This window comes from Corticium candelabrum, chromosome 16, assembly GCF_963422355.1.
Source record: "Corticium candelabrum chromosome 16, ooCorCand1.1, whole genome shotgun sequence".
In the NCBI taxonomy this organism is placed as follows: Eukaryota; Metazoa; Porifera; class Homoscleromorpha; order Homosclerophorida; family Plakinidae; genus Corticium; species Corticium candelabrum.
In genome coordinates, this window is record NC_085100.1 from 2,356,086 (window position 1) to 2,378,091 (window position 22,006).

Genomic DNA, 22,006 nt, shown 5'->3' on the forward strand with positions numbered 1-22,006 from the left:
CCAATTTTTGCATTTCAATGCCGTTAAAAATTGCAAATGTTTTAATGTACATTGAATTTTTTACAAACCGTAAAGCAAAAATTTGCAATTTTGGTTGAGCAGTGATTCTATTGTTTGATAAAGACGTTGTTCAACTGTTGGAAATCTATCTTATTGTCAATTGTTAGATTTTGATGTTTACACAAATTGAAAATTGCAACAGTGGCAGTGGTACCATTTGATCATTCTAATTCTGTAACCTAACATCTTGCTCAACATCCCAGCCAACATATGAAGTGAGAAAATTTGCTGACGCCACTCCAGTGTACTATAAGTACCAGCTGTAGGTGCTAATTGTATTAATAAAGTTTGATGAGCAATCACTGATAATTGCCCAGGTCGGTTAGTCTATCTATCAAGAACACTGATCGTCATTGTCAGGTACGTCTAGCCTTCTAGCTATATAGGCAATTGTTTGTTTCGTAAATTCATAAATTGTTCGTACGTTACTTTCTTTGCCCTACCATAAAGCTGCATGGTCATGAACAGTGTGTTTGAAGACATCCTAAGACAACTTTATTAATACAATTTAAATTAGCAACTACAGTCTGTACTTATACTACATCTGCAGTGTGAAACAGTTCAGGCAACAGGGCTCGAAAAATAGGTCATCAAGTTGTCATTTATCGAGTTAAATTTTACAACTGACGACTAACGTTCTAGTCTAGGTCGTCAAGCGACGACTAGAGCAGACCAAGGCTAGTTTGTAATGGCTTTTTCGCTATGCAGGCGGATAACTGTTCTGTACTGAAACATGCGTCGCTTTGACGCTCACATTGGGACATTTGTCGTACTATGACATGTACGCGTACTACTGTACCAGCAGCGTACGTTGACAAACTGCTCATATCCTGGATAATGAAACTGGGGGAGCAAGAGCCATCTCAGGATTCCGACAAAGTAAAGGCATGAAGTTTGTGACCAGGGAACAGGTGAGGAAGTGGAGACGATGGTAAATCCTGTAGATCGAAATAGTAGATATGAGTTTAGTAGCAAGAAACTTACAAATTTGTGGAAGTCTGGTTGAAACCCCGCCTTGTTTTCACAAAGAGAGGTGGTACATTTAATCGCTAATTCAATTAGCTATCACTATTGTCTTCCTTGCCTCATGTCTATCTCCGTAAAATGTAACACGTCGTATCCATTGGCTGAACGGTAATGTGGTGGATTCTTTCAGTTGCATGCCATTGTGGGAATACCACGCTGTATGCTTGCACTGCACTGAATTCTAGAAGGCCGTATACAAATGTCGGCATACCACTAAACACCATGATTGATATCAACATAACGTCCTAGACTAAAAATTTAAGACCTAAACTTTTGGAAACAAGTCAAATTATGACAACCAGTTGGACCGATTTTTTGAGCCCTGAGGCAACCGCAGCTCGGCAAATTTTTCTCACTTTATATGTAGACCGAGATGTTGAGCAAAGATGTTAGCTTACAAAATTAGAATGATCAAATGGTACCACTGCCACTGTTGCAATTTTTAATTTGTGTAAACATTAAGGTCTGACAATTGACAATAAAATAGATTTCCAACAGTTGAACAACGTCCTTATCAAAACAATAGAATTACTGCTCAAATTTTTGCTTTATGGTTTGCAAAAAATCAAACATACACTAAAATATGAGACATTTGCAATTTTTAACAGCATTGAAATGCCAAAATTGGGATGATCAAAAGGGGCACACACACACACACACAAAATGTTGGACAAATGTTAAGTCTTTCGACGTCGACCTTGAGGTCAGTTGCGGAAATATCTCCCCTGCCTCAGACAGGCCTCCATGTGCTACGTGGAGTCTTGGGGCCAATGCTACAATCCACCTGGAGCTTGCCAGAGTCATTCAGGGGCACTGACAATGGCGCAGCTCTGGGACAGGACACCAAGGCCCACAGTACCGTCTGCTGCATGATGTTGCTGCCAAGCCAGCGGTCATGTCCACCCCAGTCAATGACCAGGTACTCATTTATGCTCCTGAGTCGAGAGAAGCAAGTGTGGGTGAGTTTCTTGCTCAAGGAAACTGCAACAACCAGGATTGAACCTTCAACCCTCATCACGGAATACAAGATCCCAGATGTCATCACCAACGCTCTACCATCTGCTCCACTGCTCCCCCCACACACACACCCAACCCAGCGAAATATTTGCATATTCAAGATATAAATTGTAAGTGTAGAGTACATTAAAATCAATACATTGACACTCGCCACATGATATCTGTCCGACCACAAGTCAAGAAAAACAACAAATTTTGTAAATATTTCCAAACTAATGACCTATTTTGTGTTGTCACCAAAGTATCTACATAATGATAATAATAATATTATAATATGTTTGCATATAACTAGAGTGCAAACCCTCCGTTTCACTCACAATCAGTCCACACCTTCAAAACCTTCACAGTTTTCTACAGCCAACCGAAGGCGCTCTCGCAGCACATGATATGAGTGATATTCTGGTAGATCTAGTCGATTAAAACTGAAACGAAAAACGTGGAAGTTATAAACCAAACAAATAGACAGACAGACAGGCAGACACACACACACACACACACACACACACACACACACACACACACACACACACACACACACACACACAGACACACAGACAAACAAACTATTGCAAGGAAACTACTACGCCTTTTATCTGAGTTCTAGCAATGTAAAGAACTATCATACTCAGTTTGCGATGTGTATTGACCTTATTGGGTCTCTGACATTTTAAATAGATTTGGTTGTAATAGCATTCATTTATGAAACAGACAGACAGACAAAAAGCTAAACAATAGACAGACAGACAGACACACAGACAGACACACAGATAGGCAGACAGACAGACAAAAAACTAAACAAATAAACAGACAGACAGGCAAACACACTGACAGACAGACAAAGAACTAAACAGACAAAAAACTAATCAAATAGACAGACACAGACACACAGACTGCAATCATACACCAACGTCCATTGTGTTAAAAAGACTGATTCATTGATAACAATTAATTCCAATGATTAAACCTCAAATTTGCTATTTCTATACCGACTGAAAAAGTTTACATGGAATAAAATATCGCTGCATCATCAGTAGAAATCGCAAGCGAGTACACTTCAGTGAGTACGCTTGCATGACCTTTGCATACATCACAAAGCCAAATTCGTACTAAAACTCTCCTATTCAGCAACAACATCGTACCAAACTGAACACCAGATGAGAGTTTCTCAGCCAGTAGATGCAGAGATTACATTACAAACAGCCTTATTGCTAATGTATTGTATACCATGTGTGAGCTCTCGGTAATGAGTCCGGACTGCCCGTCCTCTCAATACAAAACTTCTGTGGACCGTTACTCCCTACAAAATATCTCTCATACAGTCGACTACGAACAACACCAGTCAAACGATTCGATTACCGTATAGTTCACTGAACCCATTCATCGGTACTCGAGATGTCCCTGTGACAAACTGCAGCAAACGATGTTGCAGCTCCGCGTCAAAAGAATCAACAGCCTGCCATCAATACAAAACACCGAAATCAGATTGAGACTGTTTCAAAATAACAGATGCATGACAGACGTGAGCATATCACAAGTTGTGAATATCAATTCTTTGTACATTTACAATAGGCCAGACAAACTAAATTTCTTGATGCTCGGATATTTGGACATGAAAATCAGACCGACAGACCAAAATAAAAAGTAAGTCATGTGACATTTGTGCATGTGCCGTTCTCATTGCATTGCCTATAGATACTGATACTGTAAAATGTGAGACAACAAAATAGACACTAAAACAAATGCTGATACTGAGTGTAATGTGGAGACAGTCGCTGTACCACATGCACTGTTTACACTTGCAGAGTCATTGATATTTACTTGTAACATGTAGACTCTGTTTGATTTATATGGCATAGGCAGTTTTAGTCTTTTGTAAGTTCGAGACAGACATATTGTCATAAAAATAGAGAGACAGAAAGACAGGCAGGCGGCAGGCAGGCAGACAGACAGACATACAGACAGACAAAAAATCTTGTAGGACTACAAATCTGAGAGTCAATAATTTAATTGGTTTGGCCTTACCAAGTCTTGCTAGCGAGAAGGGTGTGGGTAGCAAGACTTTTTACCAATTCAGCAGGGAAAGCTCACTATGAAACAGCAAAACTTGCAAACCATGTATGAATTGTGTGTGACTGGCAAAGTATGATAACTTGTACAAATAGCTTTCTGATATCATCCCTTTCAGTGTAATGACACTCTTTCCCATTCCTCACCAACAGCTCACGACTAGTAGCCATTACGTTGCAGCATGTCACTTGACAGTTGCCACTCAACTACAGACTACAGAGCTCTCACAAAATATGCAAGCCTTTTCTTTGCTGACACTTTGACTAGCTGTAGTAGCGCGAGCATGTGGTAACATCATCATACTTATACATACTTGATCAGAGTTTATAAACAGAGAGACACCATGTGCATGACCGTTTCTGGCCTGCAAGAAGTAAAATGTTAACACGTGTAAGTCCACCATTGATTCTGATCACACAACTGATCAAGTGTCCTCTTGATCAAGTCACCTGATTACACATTGTCCTAATCACATGTCCCCTAATCAAGTGTCTACAATTTAAGTGCTTGAGATGAAGTTAAACTCTGTGCCAGTGCTGAAATGTGGCAATTTCCTGTTTCATTGAAAAGCAGATCTAGAATTTCGTATGTCCTACATGTTAACACACACTCATGCACATGCACACACACACACACACACACAATGTCATGTGCACGCGTGCACACACGCGCACGCGCGCACACACACACACACACACACACACACACACACACAATATGTCACTAAGAAATGATTCTAGTTCAATGTGCTGTTAACTTCTGTTACTTCTGTTGCTGATTGCCTCATTAATATCAACTAACAACTGAACTAATACCAGCAAGTTTACCAATTATCCTGATAACAGAGATATTGCTGCTTACCTTCCAGTACCATACAATGATTGGGTGTTTGTCAGAATAACCATTTCGGTACACCGTATTTTTTCTCCAGTCGTCCATATCAAATTCACCCAGGCCGCACAACAAGTACTACACAACATAATGGACAGTGCCACACATCACATTTCATCACGTTTCTCGAAACTCACTTCGATTTCTCGTTCATCAAAGATTTTCAGCAGCTCAAATGATACAAGTTCATGAAATCCCTACCCAACACAAGTATTCAAATTATCTAAATATACAAAGGAAAGGAGTCCCATGGGCGCAGCCAGTTTAAACTCTTGTTTCGTAATTGCTTGTAAACTGTTGTTCTTTCCGTTCCTGCTTTAGCACATGACCTTTTCTACTTTCGTAAAGCAACCTGTGCTCTTCGCGGTGCCCTGTACTTTGCTTTGTGCTGGCGTTTTTTAAAAATCATAATGTCACAAAAAGTTTGTTCCCTGTGTGCTCACAAACCACTGCACTTCTTCACTTCTCCTTTAGCATGCAGCCTTTTCTCACTTTGGAATAGCAATTGGTGACGTTATTGGTAGTCTGTGTCCTATACTTATGCGTTGCCGGCGTTCATTTGTACTTCTTGATGTCACCCTATGGCTACTCATTGTTACGTCACCTACTGTAACGTCGCACACTTAATGTGGCATCACAAATGCTCGTGTCATTACAGCAAACCCGCCTGTACACTGTCAAACTGCCTCCCAAAAAACGCTTTCTGTCTGCTATTTTGTCAAAGGCAAAGCAATGAAAGTTATCACTGCAACAGGAAAAAGATGACGAAGCTACTCGCTCACCAATTAGAATCAAATTGACGTCAACTTGAGCCAGCTGTCACTATCCAAAGCTAACGATCAAGTCACATACAAAATCTAATTGCATGTAAATAGAATACTCGCTGCTAATTACTTACAACATCTCACTGTAACTAAAATTCTAGACAAGATACTTTCGTGGTAATTCCTCACAATGAAATGCACCCGGGCAATGTAGCTAGTAGAGTATAACTGTATACATACAGTACATGTACTATACATGTATCCTATATAGGATACGTGTGTGTGTGTGTGTGTGTGTGTGTGTGTGTGTGTGTGTGTGTGTGTGTGTGTGTGTGTGTGTGTGTGTGTGTGTGTGTGTGTGTGTGTGTACAACAAACATAATAATAACACAAATAAAATAAGAATACCAACAATGGAGAGACCAGGTTAATAAGCAAATAAAAACCAAACACGGTGATTCTCACCTCTAGAAACGCGTTCATTTGCTTTTCAACACGTTTAGAAAATCTCCATTCTATTACAAGACTACAGCAACAAAAGACGGACGTCAAAAACTGTAAACATCATCACCATCCGATGCTCCTCTTACTTCACATATTGTCTTTTGTTAGTCTCAGTTACCGGTATGAGTTGACCACGTGGTATCAGTTCCCTTTGCTTCACCTGCCAAAGTAAAATCCAAGTAAACATAAGAATGTATGTATTCAAACTTTGTATTTACATATCAGTATAAAGTTGAATTTGATATTTTAGTGACAATGAATAGAAAGTTATTGAAACCAACTGCTCAGAAGTACATTACACAGACACACAGACACAGACACAGACACACACACACACACACACACACACACACACACACACACACACACACACACACACACACACGTGCGCATAGTTTGTTGAAAGCCATTTAAATGCGAGTCATCTCATCCTCTCCCTCCCTCCCTCTCTCTCTCTCCCTCCCTCCCTTACTTCTACCCCAGCCTTCCCCCTCTGTCCCCTCCCTCTTCTCGGTTCCATCGCAAACACATACAATTACGGAACAAAGACTTTTGCTAGACTTGAAACAATCTTTATCAATAAACTTTATCAGTAAAGCCCATTCAAATTAATTACTTGTTGATCGTCAGCATCCGTTCCAATTCTTGGGCCCACCGCACAATTTTTATTACTTATTCTGGGTTTTGAACTTTTAATAGTATGTGCAATAAGTGTGTACTGCTCACCGTTTGAACACATGTGGCAGGTCCCTAATAAGTAGTGACACGTGTCTACTGTCCTACAGGTGTGTGGGACTCGTTCTTAGTGACAGGTGCCTACTGTTGTGTGTGACAAGTCACATGCGTACCATTGCACTGACAGCACACAGCTTTCCATGTACTCAAGGATTTTTCTTTCTTGAAAATATAAAAACATAATAAATATCAATAAATAAAAGTCGTCTGTCAGTTCCATTTTTTTAAAACTTCTGACAATCATCAAGTAATTAATTTTGCATGGCCAATATTGAATGATTTACACAGACAAGATCATGTGTACTAGATAAGCATGAATGACATCTTCTGTACCTCTCCAAAGAGTTCTTCTTCTACACAAAACGTAAGATCCAAACACGACGGATCATTCTCTAGAATCCATTTCAAGCTGTTGTAATACTCCGAGTCCTAAACATAATCAGATGTAACATGCACACACGCATGATCTACTGTGGACATGTTCAGCAATCAGTCTGTCCACCATCGTCCTTACAGTAAACCCTGTATGCTAACAACCACCTCTCCGCAACCACTTGCTGTAGCAAACTTCTTTGCTAAGCAAAGTTTTGCAATACATTAGCACTTTTACAAAGCAACCACTTCTATAACACAAGCAGCAATCATTGATATAGAGTCCTCACAGAAACATTCCTCCTTCACAACCGTATAGTATGTTTTCACCTCACCATAATAACATTGCAGTTTTACTTAGCAAGTGTTCCACAGGCTGTTACTTGAAACAAGTTTTACTGTACTGTAAAGTTAGAATTTCCAATCAAGTAGTAGTGATTACCAGTGAAACAATCATCAATCCGGCTACCTGTATGTGCAGCCAATGAGTCAATGTACAGATCCACAATCTGTCTGTCTGTCTGTCTGTCTGTCTATCGGCTAGCAGATTCATCTGTGCATGTTTTGCTGTCTGTCTGTTCATTGTACTGTGCATCTGTCAATCATTTTGTTTCAACTAACCACAGACTCCATGTCTGCTAGACTGATCTTCTTCTTCAACATCATCTTGTAAAATGGTCGCACAAAAAATGCTAGAAATAAAAATGAACGTCAAAAGCCTCTACTTAGCTTGCAACACAACTTCAATTGCACAAAAGTAGCAACAACACAACCATCAAACAAAATGCTTCTGACACGACTAGCTAAATGTCTCGTACTTCAATAACTCAATGATGCCTCATACAGTGACTTGTGTCGACTGATAAAGTTGCCAATACAACGGTTGTTTGGATGTCAATCTACAAGTGCTTGTGTTGGTCAGACATGCATGTGACACACCCATGCATATATAGAGCGGCTCCAAAATAGATTAGACAGTCTAGCAAGCATCTATATATAAAGAAGAGCTGTGTGTGTGTGTGTGTGTGTGTGTGTGTGTGTGTGTGTGTGTGTGTGTGTGTGTGTGTGTGGTGTTATGGCTCAATTGGTTAGAGAGTGCATCTGGAGAATGGAAACATCCGGGACCTTGCAGGGTTGCAAGTTCAAGTCACAGTGATGGCAATCTATGGCATACTTTCCTTGGGCAAGAAACTTGCACATAACTGCCTCTCTTGACTCAGGAGTATAAATGAGTACCTGGTCTTTGACTGGGGTGGCAAAGGCCTCCGACTGCGACAAAGTCCATCAGCCACTGGGGGCCGGGTGGGACTTTGCGTGCCCACACCACAGTTGGCGTTGCAGTTGGTGCTCCTGCAAGCACCTGGTCAGGCTCCAGGAGATTGCTTAGCATGGCCCATAGCTCCTACTTAGTGCACAGGAACCCAGCCATCCAACTGGAGGCATTACCATTTAACAGCAGCTCCTTATCCATTTGCCATTGTGTGTGTGTGTGTGTGTGTGTGTGTGTGTGTGTGTGTGTGTGTGTGTGTGTGTGTGTGTGTGTGTGTGCGCGTCCATGTATCTGTATGTAGAAAAGGATCTCCAAGAAATCTTTGATAAATGCGCAAATATGTTGTGAAATCCAGAAAAAGTAAACAATGTATTGTAAATGTACATCTTAGCACGGTGCTTCAATTTTCATCTTACCATCGATTAGCTTGCCATGAAACACGGCCATTCCACAAACTCTTCCTATAAACTTAAAGTATGACAAATGTTGCTCGTTGCACACACCGGAGTTGGGGTTGATCTGTAACGTGTAGTTATCACTGAAACAAATACTGACTCTGCAGACATTATCAGTCATATAAAGTACATCCATTCTAACCTCGCTGAGTATTCAAACAGACCATAATATGGGTTAAACATCTCTTTAGACAACAAGAAAAACCACTCCCTACACCCAATTTAATTAATCTATAGCTTCAGTTGATATTAACTGGTAGACCCACCTTGCTACTCCTCCATAGTCGAGTCCTTTCTCGCCAACAAATTCGACCCATAGCCGAGTCTTTAGATGATGTTTCTTTGCTGGTGGTAAAGTCATGATGCAGTTATATGAGTCCTCAAAGATAAAGTTTCTTCTCACGCGAATATCAATTTTATTAGGAGACGAAGGTTGCTAGGAAAGCATACAGAAATTTAAAGAAAAGGTCTACGTAATGGTTGTTCATAAATCTGACTGCCGACCTGCCTGTCTGTCTGCATTGCATGCATGCTTGTCTAATATTGCAACTCAATCTTCATTATACCAATGTGTGAAACACTAGGTACAATGGCCTGTGCCAGTCACGTGATGTAATACCTGCTAAGCAACCGCATAACACGTGACCAAATAAATGTCCCATATGTTTACTTTATGCAGAGGGTTTGCACTGTAGTGCTTCTTCATTACTTTAAGTATAACAATGAAGCAATGCACATAGCATACCGTTTTCTTCATTTGTGACTTCAAATAGTCGTACTTCTGCTTGTACCCTCTTGAATATTCTACGGCCTAGACAAACAATCCAGAAAATATCGAGACCAAGCATCACAAATCACCATCAGCAATGACACTACTCCAAAGACTTCCATCACAATGTTGTCCAATGTACACATGAAAACGATGTTGTTAGTGTTACACTACAAGAGAGCTATTGCGTGCGCACACACGCACACACACACACACACACACACACACACACACACAGTGACACACACACACACACACACACACACACACACACACACACACACACACACACACAGTGACACACACACACACACACACACACACAGTGACACACACACACACACACACACACACACACACACACACACACACACACACACACACACACACACACACACACTACATAATGTAAATGTCAAAGCAGGAACATCTTCACATGCATGTGTCTTATAACTAACCAAAGTACCTTTGCTTGCTTGACTTTGGTCACAAGACGAGGATCCTCCCATTGAGTTGAATGTGTGTCTTAAATATTGAACACAATTAGAATACGTATTATGGCATTGAAGAATAAACTGACTGTGGTCAATGAAGAAATAACGTCCTTTACTTTCATTTCTTCGAATCTCCCAACCAGCCTATAAACAATAGATTATTACAAAGAGCAATGAAGACACGTCAATGAAAGAAGGAAAGACATCCACAATCATGCATGTACACACACGTACACACACACACGCACGCGTGCGCGCACACACACACACACACACACTCACACACACATGCACACACACATAGACATACAAACACACATGCACGCACACATAGACATACAAACACACAGACACAGACACAGACACACAGACACAGACACAGACACACACACACACACACACACACACACACACACAAACACACAGACAGACAGACAGACAAGCACACACACACACACACACACACACACACACACACACACACACACAGCAAAACAGTCAAACAATAAAAAAATTCGTACAAACAGCATACCGGCAATGGTCCTAAAGATGAATCAAACGGGTCCTTTCCTACTGCTTCATGCATCTGCTCGTCTTTAGAAGACTGCCGTTTCTCAGTGCTTGCGTTAGGCCTAACAAGCATCTTCCTTTTCCTTGGATCATCCTAACAAACAACACAAATTCCAAACTGGAAGTCAAAAGACACAAAAGGAAATCTAATACCCAAGTTGTTGTTCTAGTGTTGTGATTAATAAAAAAGGCTCTCCCATGAGCTGAGGTTTTCATCTCCCAACCTTCTGGTAACGGCTGGTCTTCAACATTCTACAAAACAAAAAAGTGTCAACACAAACAATGACACACAAACATACAACAATCTTTCAACTCTATTCAATCAATAAGCATTATATGAAATTTCTAGAATATTTCAGAAAAGAAGTAGCACAAATTGCTATTGTAACACCAATTAATCCAAATTTAAAGCTATGAGTATTTGAAAAACAAAAGTTTAGTGTTTTGTGTTCATTTTTACTATGTTCTAAAATGAAAATTGAAAATAGTAGGCTTCCCATTGGGTAATGTATAGGCACCTTGTCGGTTTTTTCTTGGCACCTCTGTACCATATTTGCACACATTTGGTGCACTCTAGGTGACATATTGACATACAAACCGCTCAAATAACAGTAACAAAGGGGTGAAGATCTACAGAATTTTCTAGGGAAGTACGCCTAACACAGCCTACCTGCACTTGCTCTAAGCACTACCTCGATCAGCTTTTTGTAGCACAAATTCCTCAACACAATGCCTACACAAAAGTGATAATTGAACTGTATAGCAGACCATTCAGATAAACGTTAAACTGATGTAGCTAATTAGTATATCTGCCGCACAAAACAGCATGGAAAGAGTTCTTGTTCAATTGATCCATGGTCTTGTCTTCCTCGGTCGTGTAGACATGCATGTACATCTACTGTATACTGAGTGCAAATTCCAGCCAACACTTCTCTAGACACCTAACTTTGGAGATTTAACATAATTACAAGACTCTAGGTGTTACTGGCAACACTGCAGCACCGCCCTAATGAAGTAAACTAAATTAGCAATTACCGCAAGACGCCATTCACGTGGTCCCAGATGTGAATCAATTTTTCATTTTCAATTGCAAACAAAAATGGTTCCTGACAACGTGAATTCAATATTTAATTCTTGCTTTTTCATTTAATTTAAGAAATTGATTTAGCAGTTACTGCAAACCATTTTATTAAAAAATCCAATTTTCCAAACCAAAATTGAAAATTGAATGGACGTTTCATACACTGAATTAACTTTGTAACGGTCTACATTGCATGTTCATGCTATTTCAGTACAAGCTGTAATGTCATGGTTATGATAAGTCTAAGCACAAATTTTACAAACTCCATTGCTAACGTGTATCAAAAAGGATAACTGACAAACAGCTGATAATCAGTGCAGCAGAAGTCTAATGCAAACATTTAAAAATGAATGACGTGTCTGTCTGTCTGTCTGTCTGTCTGTCTAGCTGTCTGTCTGTCTGTCTGTCTGTCCACCCATCCGTCTGTCTGTCTATCCGTCTAGCTGTTTGTCTGTCCCTCTGTCTGTCTGTCTATCTGTCTGTCGATCTGTCCATCTGTCTGTTTGTTGTTTTGATCTACAAGCTCATTTATCTAGCCATCCATTCATCCACAAGTCATTCATTTGCGACACATTAATTAATCTTACTTCAATGGTATGAGAAGGCATTTCTATATTTGTATTCGAAGTGCTGTCTTCATGGGTCTCACTAGATTCTTCAAGATCACTGACAACAACATGACTAGACTCAGTGTCTTCACTGATATGCCTTCGTAGCACACGCAAGAAATCTTCACGTTGTCTTCTCTGAAATTCGCCAATGGAATGACGTTGAGACCTGCATACAATTAAAAAATGTAAAAATGCTTTCATTTGAAGATGTGCAGCAAGCATACAAACAGACTAAAACTGACAGACAGACAGGAAGGCAGACTCACACACAAACAGACAGACAGACAGACAGTACAACTTCAGCGTTGCAATGCCTCGGTGTTAGCTAGAAGGATGATCAGAGTAACATATGGACAGAAAGCTGGCCAGAGTCTAGATGTTGTTCAACTTTCAATTCAGTAAACTAAATTTTGGTTTGTAGGCTCCGTAGGGGAGCTTTCTAATGCTACTTGTTATTTGTGTAATTGTAATTGTAGTTGTGACACTTGTTGTTCATTAGCTGTTGCTTTAGTTTCACCTGTTTTAATACATAAAAATATATGAAAATTTGACAGACAGACATACAGACAAACAGACAGACAGACAGACAAACAGACAGACAGACAACAGACAGACAGACAGAGAGGCAAACAGACAAACATTTGTGTTAGTGTTAGGTTGCTCATGATGTAAACATTTGATTTAAATGGAAAATATATGTATTGACAAACAGACAGACAGACAGACAGACAGACAGACACATTTTGGGAGATGGGGGCAAGAAGCAGAAAGATATTTGAATACTCTTGCGCCCACAGCAAGGGGCTGTGAAGGGAAGAAAAAACCATTCTGAGTGTGTCTGCTACTGGAGGAAACACATAGCTGTAATCGTGCAGAAAGCTAATGCTGGAGTGATAATAGGAAAATTAAAGAGAATAACAGGAGGTCGGGGAGATGGGGTCATGGGTGAAGAGTTGAATGTACAATGTAGTGTGCACTAGCTAGTTACTTACATACAATTTAGATGCAGTTTATGGTACTTAATTAAGACTCTTTGCGTTTGATGTAAATGCATAGGTGGTTTTAGTCTTTTTAAGTTTGAGGCAGAGACAAGGATTAGTGAATATTTAGTGTTGTAATTGTGCTTAGAATGTATTGAAATACATGAAGACAGACAGACAGACAGGCTAGCCAAGAAGTCACATGATGAACTTGGTTGACCTATTGCTGCTGAGTTTCTGGACATCTGGAGAAAGAGACTCTCAACTCAACTTCAGAAGTGCAACGCAAAGGTCATCATGAGAAAAATCTCAGCTCTGACAAATGACATTGACTGTATGGTAGATTGCTCTACCCAGTTTTTCAGCCACTAAGTTGGCTCCGGGTAGTCTGCATTGTTCTCTTTTAAGTGTTACATGTTTGCTTGTTTTTTAAATCTAGTCCTAGTAAACTCTCGTAGTTACAGAACTTTATATAGTTACCTTGCTAGCTTGAATTATAGATGTATGTTTGAAATAAATGTTATTTGACAAACAGACAGACACAGACAGACAGACAGACAGACAAACAGACAGACAGACATACCAATGAACCAAAGGCACAAGACAACAAAGCAAACCGATAAAACACAGATGAACGACAAACCGACAAGCAGATAAAACAGTCAGATAGCTAAAAAGGCAAACAAAGTGAGAGACAAACAAAGAAACAACAAAGAGACAAACAGAGAAACAAACAGATAGACAAACAAACAATCAAACAATCTACCAAGAAAACAATTCGATCAACACCCAATCAACAGACCAACCAAAACCGAACATCACACAACAGCAACAAAACAAATCTCACGGCAACGGCCTTTGCCATTGCGTTGTCCGAGTACTATGATCAATATAAAACCTTCGCCCATTAGCATCCTACACAACAATGCCACTCAACTCTTCATAAGTCCTGAACAAGACAACAAAGCCCACTTACTACTCTCTCTTCCCAACCTTGCGGTAAAGGCTGCTCATCTGCACTCGTCAGAGACACCGTATCTAAGTCTATAACTTCCCAGTTAGCCTACAACATAGTATACCATTCATTCGCAATGCAATTGTATCACGCATCTGCATGAAACGTACACGCCTCAGGTTGTCTAAATCTGCAGTCAAGTTTTCAACAGCTGCAATACAAACATCACAATCGTTGCATTTACCTGACATACTAACACACAAACAGCACAAAGAGTTGTCATCGCACATTAAACAGGGGACAGTCACTGGTTGTCCACAATTTCAATTTCAAAACAGAGCACTCGAGGAATGCATACCTCTGTCACAGTTTTAATTAAATAATTTATTCCTGTCTTTGGTTTCTTTTTTGGATGTCCCAAATGGGGATTAGATCTCCCCAATATCTCAATTCGTCTGGTGGAAATGACAGATGACAAATTTCTCTGCATCTACCGTGCAGAAACATGCATGCCACATTCTGCAATAACCACCATGAAAACATGAAAAACAGGCGCGAGAGAGGTAGAGTTAATCGACAAAATCTATGAGCTCTCAAAATGCTCTGAGACACAACATTTTCACTTTTATATGGACGTTATTGGCATTGTCAAGTAAAATCTAGAGTGACTCTGATCGCTCCATCAAGAAAGAAATATTATAAACACAAGTACACCCTTCAAGAGAAACTGGCACCTAATGTCACCATCTAGGACGGGGCAACAGTCACTTCCGGTTAAACTTCCATAAACATCCGTCCATATCGTTTGGAGTTTTGTTGTCAACAAAACATACATACAAAGAAACAAACCAAAGTACAACATATCCTCCATGGCAGAAATAGACATAAACTAATTACAATAATATCAAGTACACTCAAACCACCCTAATCTGGACCTCTGAGATCCGGCCACCTCTGTAGACTGGACACCTTTACCAGCACTTTGTAGGTAATTGCAATCGTAGGGTAAGCAATTGGGAGTAGAAACTCCCTGCCTAAACACCTACATTCCGTAGCTGTCTTCACATGCCAGTACGTAGAAGTTACTGCTACGTATGACTTCAAAGAAAAGAAAGTGCACCTGAGTCAGACTCTAAACAAAGCTCATAATCATAGGTGTGTGTGTGTGTGTGTGTGTGTGTGTGTGTGTGTGTGTGTGTGTGTGTGTGTGTGTGTGTGTGTGTGAAAGAGAGTCTACAGTAGCAGTTTAAAGTAAACTACGCCTACTGCACGTAAAACTGGAATACCAGACCTTTACATTAAAACGGTCTGGGATTCCAAGGCTAACTCACTTTACCTTTTCTATCTCCGTACATTTCTGGTATCTGGACAGCAACTGGTCCCAGGAGTTAGTGTACCCACATGATCTTAGTAATACCTTACGGTATAACATTTGCCTCAACACAAATACTCACAAAATGTAAACCTCCAATACACCTCAACGTTGAAATAAACACCAACAGTACACACCACATAGAAGAATTTACTAAACCAGCAATATATTGAGGCTCCTCTTATGCCAAGAAATGTTAATGTCACAACTTCCTTAACTCATAGCTTAAACTCATAATGCTTTTTTGTTATTGAAAGCTAAGTGACCTGCAAGGAGTGGTATACTAACGGGGTTCTATTTGCCCCAAATCTCTGTGGCTGGCTGACTATCTATGTGTACGCCAAAAAATGACAATATATGGGTTTCACACTTCAGGAGTGTATGGTATGCAAGCGAGCAATCAATCACAATGCATTCTTCTCTTTGTGGTAACGAGGGACAATGGCTGAGCCTCAGCCCATCACTACGCGCTGTTCGACATGAAAGAAAATCTAGCCAGAAAGACGTCAATTTTTGATCAGAAACAACAGAAACGTTGCATTTCAAGAAAAAATCTACGAGCATCCAATCTTACTGCCATAACATGCATAAACGTGAAGAGTAGCAGGGTTCTAGCCAAGACCGTCTTTACCATCATTTTGACGGTTAGGAGCGTTCCTAGACGGATCAGGAGGTTCCAACGGTCATTGCATGTTCTAATGAGGAGAAGTGAGGTGGAGTGTTGTTTGCTGCTTACAACAGGTTTACATAGGAATGCGACAGATGTCACTATAGAAACAGTGTAACAGTTGGAGTATGGGTTAGGTTGCATGTATAAATACATTGCACTTAGTCTACATTCTATGTGAAAAGCACTTGAGGGCGAGTGTTGGTATGTAATCTTATCTACACTAAATGGGTGAGCCTTCCCATCAGTCACCACTAAATATCCAATTAATTCTAAGTTTGTTTACTTAATTAATCCTCCATCATGAATTTTTAGCAAATTATCTCTCTACTAGAGAGACTACAGCGAGGTGATTTAAGTAAAGACGTATACAGAAATCTCCCTGACAAGAAGTTCCATCCTACAAAGCAGGAAATTGACCAGGAAGTGAGGAGCATCACCTAGAGTTGCGTATTTGTACAGAGTACTTATGGGCGTGGCCACTAAAGTATTTGTGGCCTTGGTTTTTATTATTATACTAAAACTGGTAACGATTGGTGCAAAGTCCTGGCTACTGTAGAACCCTGAAGTAGTGTGCGCGCATCGCCAACTAAACGAATCGACTGGTGGGGTGGGAGCACCCAGCCGGCGGCATGCTGGAACCACCCTTGCTGGCGTTGCCAACAGGAGTTGAGACAAATTCATAGGGACGGTAGCATTCTCTTCTATCCTGTCTAGGATCGGTGGAAGGAGCATGCAGTCGGCAGCTGGTGTTCAGGTACAAGCTGGTTGGGGGAAAGGTAAATTTGGTCCACCTAGAAGCTACTCCCAATGAGTATACGCTTCTACTGCCGTAGGTTTCATTTGAAGCGACGCTTGATGGAAGTTCACGTATTAGTAGCTAATTAACTAATCAGTTGTCTAGCAAAAAATAACCAAAAATAGACATTCAATCACGATTGCCAACTAATTGATATTCCAAAATCATTTGCAGTATACTAACACTACACAGTTGCATAAGCATGACACTATTAGCTACACATGATGTAGAATAGCTACAGTTGAATGTCAGTTAATGTGTCAGTTAATTAACCAAACGCAGAGTGCCTCAGACGCCCTCTAAAGCACACACTGTAAATCGTTATGTGTATGTGCAACAAGGTGTAATGTGTATGGGGGGTAAGAGGCTAACGCATGCGCAGTCCAGGGACACCTGTTATGTGCCAGATAGTTACTGCCAGTTATCCAAAATATTGAGTTATAAACAGGGTCGGCTCCCAAAGTGTTCGGATGACTGACATCTGACTGTACTTTGTAGGGTATATGCATTTGGTGTATTTATGAGAATACCTTGCTGAGCTGGTTGTCCGTTGGCTCTAGTTTCTGTATTTCCTGGAAATGACAGCTTGACAACAAGTTGTCCTTTAACACGTGAACGAGCACTACAAATGACATATCACACTCATTGATTATTAAAGTAGAATGTAACTGATTTAGTAGGTAAACACGGTGTGTGTGTGTGTGTGTGTGTGTGTGTGTGTGTGTGTGTGTGTGTGTGTGTGTGTGTGTGTGTGTGTGTGTGTGTGTGTGTGTGTGTGTGTGTGTGTGTGTTGCTACAAAGTCGCAATTCAGCACAGTATCTGTAAGCAACTGTGGTCACTTTGGCTCTAAAGAGCAGTTTACTAAATTGTGGTTTTAGTTTTCTGGTCAGCTTACTGCATCCATACATGTTGTTTGGCATGTTGTAGTCTTACACCTGTCAACATATAACACGTACTAGAGGAGAGAGTGGAATCAGTTCTGCACACGCTCATTTCACTATAATCCATTCTATTGTGCAGGTCTCTTTATGGCATTGTGTTTTGTCTTTGTCTATTCTTTTCTTCAAGTCCAACGGCGATGGGCAAGTGGTGACGGGGGCAGTTGTAGAATGACAATGGAAGCTTCTAGCTACAATCCTGCACATTAGCAGCTTAGGTGCGATGGCCGTTCTGTTGCTGAAATAGAGTAACAGCACAGTTCGTGTCCTACCTGAGCATCAGAGTAGCCTTATTCAGGGATAGCACTGCTCTCTCCTATAGGAGAAGGGGAGAGTAACGGATCCCTAAAGAAAGCTTACTCTGTTTAAACCTTGCTGGCTTACCGCGGTCAACGGGCATTCAATTTTGCGGTCAAAAGAAAGAGAAACTGAAAGACTAAAGTTGACGTTTGCAATGTTTTGAAGAAACGCAACATGCCTGAAATTGAGGATTTGCTACTTCAAGCTCAACTTCTATGGTGCGGCCATCTTGTTTGAATGAAGGATGATAGAATCTCAAAGGCAGTGATTTATGGTCAGCCAAAGGAAGGTTCTAGAACAGCAGGAGGTCAAAATTGCACTCAAAAGACACACTAAAATCCAATTTGAAATCTTGCAGTATTGATGTATCCAACTGGGAATGCTATACGTCAGACAGATCTCTGTGGACATCTTATTGCAAAAAGTCCTTAGAACATTTTGAAGACCAACGTTTGAAAGTACTCCAACAAAAAAGGCAGGAACGGAAGACTGCAGTATTCTCTAAGAGTGGCAACTTCATTTGCGATGTTCGTAGCCGCTCCTGCACAGCATGCATTGGTCTTTGGAAACACAGACAGAGTCATAAATGAGCTTTGTCGTGTCGAACACTCACTCACTCCACTTGTGTGTGTGTGTGTGTGTGTGTGTGTGTGTGTGTGTGTGTGTGTGTGTGTGTGTGTGTGTGTGCGTGCGTGTTTGTGTGTGTGTGTGTGTGTGTGTGTGTGTGTGTGTGTGTGTGTGTGTGTGTGTGTGTGTGTGTGTGTGTGTAATTCAGACCTTCTTTGCAGAAGTTTCAACGACTGCTCCGGAACATTCGCTCCACCGCCATCCAACTCATTCTGTTCATATTCCATCATCATCAAAAAACCTCTACCTCGCTGTCTAAAACCAATATCTACCTGGATACCAGCACCACTCAAAGGAATCTCAACTTTACCAAGAAAATCATCGCGAGTCTAAACAGAAAGACACAAGACAAAAACTTTGAATATCCACAGAACATGACAACTGCATGTGAAAGCACACTAAGACTCCTACCAGTCTGTTCTCATCAAATACTTCAAACAGAAGAGAATTCTTCGACTCATCAACCTACAACCAGAGGTCATACACACCATGTCAACCAATCTCCAACCTCAACTGCAGACCCTCAACATAAATTCCTGGTTCCACATTGGGTTGAGCGTCTGTCGACACAGTAACGTAAATAAAACGAATATACAGAACAGTGTACGCCGCTCGGTGGCAGCTACGCCTCGCCTTCTTTCTTGTTTCCGTTTTAAATGTACAGATTTGTCCCATGTGTCTGGACGAAGTGCGCATTAGGCGCACTGAAACGTACGGGTCACTACAGGCACAATGAGTTGTCATTGAACGAGAAGTCATACGAAAATCAACAGGGCTAACCAGTAATTCACTTTTTGGGATATAAGAAGCGACTTACCTTGCTCCAAAGATGTCTTTCTTTGCCAGTCCAACGCCTTGCAAAATCTGCAGTCGGAGAAGCCGCGAATTAGGCTCGCTCGCCTGTAAGTAAATACGTCGTCGTCTCGTGTGCAACAGACAACAATACGACTTTGTAGTTCTTACTGGGAGACCTAAAACTTGCGATGTCATTTTCCCGAGATGTCAATATCAATGTCTGTCACATGACCTGTTTGATGACGTCACATATTATGAATAACAAAGTTCACCATAAAGTTGGAAATTGTAAAGTCTACTGTACTGTAGACTGTATCTTCGCAATTTTTTTTCTCGCGCATCAGCAGTGTGAAAATCCGAGGCTACACTTTAATATATTAGCAAATTAATTAGTTTATGTATTATGATGCCGGTGGGAACTAGGAGCGAGCCACTCGATCTAAAAGACATACGGAAAGAGCAGAGACGATGTGCGGCATTGCTAGGGTACAACAAAACGTGGAGATTAACATCAACCTCAAGAGTGTCAAACAAGGCGTGTAAGCAAGCACGCTACTACGACACGAAACGAACAGTCGTCCCGTTAAACAGCCCCACGACACCTTACCTAAGAGAACAATCGTCGGGGCGACTTCAACACTTCACGTTTGCTCGCGATTCCGACATATTCGGAATAGGCGACGCATGCAGACAAGAAAGTGTGAATTCCAAACAACGCGTGAAATGCACGTTCTACGACACTTCCAGGAAGGTGTTAGAGAAAGTGCGACTAGAGAAAAGAAAAGCGCGTACGGATGTCAATAGCAACGGACAAGCCAATGATGAGACATTGAATGGTAAAGAGAAGAAGTTGCGGAGACATGTGTCCATTGTCTCTATTGCTGATGTACAGACGTTGGGTGGTGGACCAGGAGAGAGCAGAAGGGAGTTGAGAAGTATGAGTAGACGGGATACTGTTCCTGGCATTCGTGACTTGGCTCTTCGACTTGAGCCTGTGTCACGTTCAGGAGGAAACTGTGATGATGGAGACGTCGAGTTGCATGATTCTGGGTTTTATGAACAGCGGTATGTTTCACTGAAAGAAGAATGTGAAATGACTGATGTGGTCGGTGTGCTTAGTGAGTCCAGCAGAAGGATGGCTCGTTCACCGTTCAACTTATCACCAACTTCCAAGGACGCCACACCAGAGAACTACTTAGAACAACATATCTTGCCCAAACTAGATAGTTTACCAAAAATAGGTGGCGTGTCGTCTCTGATTAGAAAGAGAAGTCAATCTACCTTACAAAGAGAGTCGTTCGACAAAGCCCTAGTGCAAGCCAGACGAAGACTGATAAAGAATGGCTACTTCCCTGGAGTCTACACGACATGTGAGTTCACATTCTCTTACTACAACAAGCTCACCAACTGACACCCTTTGACAACTAATCCAAGAAGGCAAAGACAAAGGTAACTAATAAATTATCAATTAAACAATTGATATTGTAATAAACTTTACAAACATAAAATATTTGTTTAGTATAGATAAATTTGTACTACACTAGTACTTACTGTGTCTTTACTATAGTGTCTAAAGGGCGTTGGAAGCAAATGTAAAGTGTATGGCTAGCATAGTGCTAAGTAGGCATGTTTATAGATTAGCGCAGTACCCCCTTCTTCATGACAAGGTAAAGTGGTATGGCCTAGCGTGTGCTAGGTAGGCGTGTTTATAGATTAGCGCACACTCTCTCTACCGCTGCCATATTCTCGCATGGCTAGTCTTCTTGTGCGTGGACTGCACGATGCTGAGCGTATGTACACACAGCAATTACTACATTTCTAGTAACCCCTAAAAATTTATCTGTACAGACTGCCAACGTAACTAAAATATATTAGTTATTTAATCAG

The 22,006-nt window shown here is 40.8% G+C and overlaps 2 protein-coding genes across 2 annotated transcripts; one reads left to right on the forward strand and one right to left on the reverse strand.

Annotated features, from left to right (window-relative positions):
* Positions 1-2,207: 2,207 nt before the first annotated feature.
* Positions 2,208-20,392, reverse strand: LOC134192697 (E3 ubiquitin-protein ligase NEDD4-like). Its single transcript, XM_062661451.1, has 29 exons — positions 20,288-20,392; positions 20,142-20,224; positions 19,958-20,045; positions 19,846-19,884; positions 19,736-19,789; positions 19,597-19,653; positions 19,475-19,536; positions 17,989-18,080; positions 14,791-14,831; positions 14,642-14,728; positions 14,513-14,580; positions 12,662-12,851; positions 11,147-11,245; positions 10,956-11,087; positions 10,510-10,567; positions 10,396-10,454; positions 9,906-9,971; positions 9,427-9,596; positions 9,303-9,371; positions 9,122-9,243; positions 8,057-8,127; positions 7,397-7,492; positions 6,415-6,488; positions 6,290-6,350; positions 5,199-5,258; positions 5,032-5,139; positions 3,460-3,556; positions 3,328-3,400; positions 2,208-2,525 (listed from the first exon to the last, which is right to left on the reverse strand). Exons 1-29 carry the CDS (start codon positions 20,312-20,314, stop codon positions 2,423-2,425), a joined length of 2,406 nt encoding a protein of 801 aa, XP_062517435.1. The 5' UTR covers positions 20,315-20,392; the 3' UTR covers positions 2,208-2,422.
* A 133-nt stretch (positions 20,393-20,525) lies between these two features.
* On the forward strand, positions 20,526-21,700 carry LOC134192492 (uncharacterized). The gene has a single exon (XM_062661231.1). The coding sequence runs from the start codon at positions 20,526-20,528 to the stop codon at positions 21,528-21,530; it is 1,005 nt and encodes a 334-aa protein (XP_062517215.1). The 3' UTR covers positions 21,531-21,700.
* Positions 21,701-22,006: the final 306 nt, after the last annotated feature.